General features: G+C 37.8%; 1 protein-coding gene across 1 annotated transcript in view; it reads right to left on the reverse strand.

Annotated features, from left to right (window-relative positions):
* Positions 1-4352, reverse strand: part of LOC106867753 (uncharacterized) — a 10545-nt gene extending 6193 nt beyond the window's left edge. Inside the window, exon 1 of the mRNA XM_014912719.2 lies at positions 3659-4352. Within this exon, the coding sequence (XP_014768205.1) occupies positions 3659-4087 (429 nt within the window). The 5' untranslated portion in view covers positions 4088-4352. The remainder of the gene's footprint in view (positions 1-3658) is intronic.
* Between the last annotated feature and the right edge of the window lie 15 nt (positions 4353-4367).

Raw genomic sequence — 4367 nt, forward strand, 5'->3', positions numbered from 1 at the left:
TGTTACCTGCTTAAAATTTTGGCGCGAAAAATTACTAAAGGAAAATGGAAACACTTGATGCCATTTCAAAACTGTTTTGCAGCTTAAGGATTATATACCCTGGGATCTATATATCCAGTAATTTTAGCAGGTAGATAAAAGATATTGTTTTAATACACTTTCACTTGTTTCAAACAAACACTAACATGGTTTCCTTTTTGTCCAGACATCGTTACCACTAATTTTTATAACCTCAGCATTCGTTTATTGTTCTTTTCAAACTTTGATTTTTCAATCTAATGTAATTCCACACTCTAGAAAACGTATTTCTGCAAAATGTCATCTTAAAATATGGACCTCTTTCTAGCATATAGGATGTCCACTTAGTGGTCATCCCTTCTTATACACACACACACATATAGATAGATAGATAGAGAGAGAGAGAGAGAAGAAGAGAAAGTAATAACAAGTGAATGAGAATAACTACGGAAGGGTTAAAAAGAAAGAGTAAAAATAATTGAAGATAAAATGAAACAAAAATGAAGCCAAAACATTTCTATAAAAATTCATTGAAAAAAACTCCCATTTTCCTAAAAGTTACGAAGGAAAAGCTCAGAACTTGTGAATTTTCCGAAGTTCTCTTCCCACCCTCTTGGAAAAGATTTTCCACACAAATTACTTTATAATCTTAATGTATGCCGTTTGAAAAGTATTTCTATAAAATTTCATTGAAAAAAACTCCATTTTCCTAAAAGTTACGAAGGAAAAGCTCGGATCTTTGGAATTTTCCGAAGTCCCCCCTTCCCGTTGCTTTGCGCACATTTATTTTTATATTCGTTTCCTAGACATTGTTTTACACCCATTCCAATATATTTTTTGGAGTTTCATTTCCGGGTCAAGATATAAACATTAACCATAATTTCTTCTAATGCAGATGTTTTAAGCATTGTAAATTCAGATTCTTTGAAAAATAAATATGAAATAGAATGTGTGGAGGGGGTAGATCTTTTGGCCCACTTTATGTAATTTTCGAGGTTTTACTTTCTTTTGAAAAAATTTTTTTTACATCTATGTTTCAAGAATCTGAAATTGTGATTTTTTTCAAATTACATGTAACATAAATTTAAAAAGTATTCGAAAAGTAAAAACTTTTAAAAACATTACAGGAAAATGGAGAGAGACCCAACGAAACTCATTTTTCTCCTTTTCTTGTTTTTGCCTGTTTGTTTTCTATGATTCTTCAAACATACATCTACGAAGAAAATAATTTTTGGTGCACAAATTTCCGATTCTATTCAAATGCGAATGCATGCATGTGATGGGGGTACCATGGTTTTTATGGTGGTGGGCATGGCTGTGTGGTTAGAATAATCTACTCACGTCCACCCCATTGCACAGCTCTTGGCTAAGAGTCTTCTACTTATAGTCTCAGACCGATCAACGCTTTGTCAGTGAATTCGGTAAACGGAAACAAGAGTGGAAGTCCCTAAGTCTGTCTGTATGTATGCCGTTTGAAAGGTATTTCTATAAAATTTCATTGTAAAAGAACCCATTTTCCTAAAAGTTACGAAGGAAAAGCTCGGATTTTGTGAATTTTACGAAGTCCTCTCCCCAACCCCTTGGAAAAGATTTTCCTTACAAAAGTCTTTATAATCGTAATGGTGGTTCTGTTCGTGTACGTCCTTGTAACATAGCATTTAGGCAAAAGAGACCGACAGATTAAGGACCAGACGACGTGTAAATGCAGAGTCGATTTAATCGACTAGAGACTCCGACGTGTGCTATAGCATGGCCGTAGGTCAACTACTGAAACAAGTAAAAAGTTAAAAAGTAAAATAGTAACCCCACCACCACCACCACCACTATCTGCACTGTGACATGTTAAACTGGGTCTATACTGTAAAAACAGGCACACTGTATTTATCGAGTCACAAGATACACAACGATGTTACACCCATCTTTATAGTCACATGATAAACACAACTTATAACCAGTAAACATATCGACCATATATCCTCTGCGTTGACAAAACTATTACAGACATGACCAGTCTGTTTTTTAGTATAGATAAGATTTCATTAATTTAATTTGGCTGCTATTTCTGGAAGTCGTTCATCCAGCGACTCGCTATGCTAAATTTAAATTCTTCTATAGGGACAAATTATTCATAGAAAGATTTGTTTTGTCTGCTTAATGTCACAAGGTAAGGGAGAGAAAATGAGAGAAGAAAGGTAAGCAATAGGCAGACGACAGAAAGCAGACGATAGAAAGGAAACGAACGACAGAATGAAGAAAGTAAGAGGCAAACATAAGAATGAAATAATGTAAATGATAGAAGGAAGAGAGAAAAGTAGGAGAAAGAATGAAAAGTAACATTCGATGGAAGAAAGAATGGAATGTAGAAAAAAGACAGGTGGGAGATAAACGAAAGGAAGAAAGCAGACGACAGGAGAAAGAATGAAATGTAGAAAAAGACAGAGAAAAATAAAATGAAAGGGAAATTTTGTTTGACTTCAGGTCAATCCTGGGAGACTAAACTGATGATGAAAGACATTCAAACCATGACTATTGCCAGTCTCTCCAGCAGACACCAATATACCGTTTCCAATCGGTGTTCACCGTATATACCAGTATATTCAATCAATATTTTCTTTTTTCTCTAGGCACAAGGCCCGAAATTTTGGGGGAAGGGGGGCTAATCGATTAGATCGACCCAATACGCAAATGGTACTTAATTTATTAACCCCGAAAAGATGAAAGGCAAAGTCGACTTCGGCGGAATTTGAACTCAGAACGTCAAGACAGACGAAATACCGTTAAGCATTTCGCCCGGCGTGCTAACGTTTCTGCCAACTCGCCGATTCAATCAATGTGTACAAACTCTCTTGTCAATCTACATGACAGTCAATGTTTATATTCGAGTTAACAGGTCACTTTACATGTTACAACATGCTAAAACATCGTGGATGCACTTCACCCCAGACAGATAGGAGAATCTCCATGTGATTACACGGCCTACAAGAAATGGCAACCAAATTTTCATCAAATCAATACACCACATCGTATTAAAAAAAAAAAAGACAGTTGATTTGATAATGCAGTTCAGTAGTGCAGAGGTTGACTAGTTCTTAAGTAAGAGGAGGTCGTCATGGCAAGAATGCTCCCCCCCCCCATATATATATATAGAGAGAGAGAGAGAGAGAGAGAGAGAGAGATTTATAGACAGACAGATAGATATGTATATATTTATGTATACACACACACACACACATTGTAACCCTATTGTACATATTGATTCTACACCCATTCAGTGCACATACATGTCTAAACTGCCTATATATATATATATATATATATATATATATATACACTCACCAATTCTAGACCCACACATAACTTTATATGCGCCCTTTCGACTTTTCGACGGAAAGAACCAACGAAGGACCCTACTAGAAAGAGCGGCGGAATCTGTCCCTACCAAATCTCATCGTCTTAAAAAAAGGGGCGGAGTCAATGGATTATATAGCAGTCCGAGAGGGATAATGCACGATGATAATAAAAGAAAAAGACCTGGATGGTCATGGCTGGAACGTCATCATACATCTGTGTAGCTAAACAACAATAACAAGAATGAGGGTATTGGAAGTGGGGAAGAAAAATGAAGCGAACCTGCACCCACCTGGAGATAGCGAACTATGTGTTTGAGAATAACTTCGGCGATGAGTCGGTTCTCGGTTTTATCGCAGACCAAACTGAAAGCCAGGGTGCCAGCTCCGTACCAAACGATGACCTTCTCGTCGGCATAGGGAGCGTGTTCGGATAACCTGAGGACACCACACTCCAGTTCGGGTAGCCCCAAGCCATTGTCGATGTTGGTGGCTCTGGCTAGATCTTCGTCCAATGATCGTCCCGATACGGTTCTTCGGAACTGGTATTCGCCATGAACCACATCTGCGACATACTGCCACTGGGCCTGCCGGACGCAATGCCATCGGCTTCCCGATTCCTTGATCTCATACGAAGTTAAAGGATCCTGGCGGAATGTCGACGAATGCAGCACAAGACTCGAACCTGGAAGAAGTGTGTGGATGATGAAGGCGTGAACCATGACCGTCTGCTCGAAATTATTTTTTAAAACCGGTGAACAATAAACTTAGTCCCTTTTTATATTTGTTCCAATCGTGTGATCTCTGACGCAGCAGTAAATAACATAGAATCGATATAAGCCAGGGAGAGATCCTCAACTTTTGGTTGCTTCATCTGCTAGAAATAATAGCTATAGTCCGAGTGATCTGATACTTCAATGCTTTTAAGGATGAAACAGCGGTGTAAGTATGGAATCGATGCGAGCTAATGAAGAATCTATCACTTGTTTGTGGTTGCTTAAA

This window comes from Octopus bimaculoides, chromosome 22, assembly GCF_001194135.2.
Source record: "Octopus bimaculoides isolate UCB-OBI-ISO-001 chromosome 22, ASM119413v2, whole genome shotgun sequence".
Lineage (NCBI taxonomy): Eukaryota > Metazoa > Mollusca > Cephalopoda > Octopoda > Octopodidae > Octopus > Octopus bimaculoides.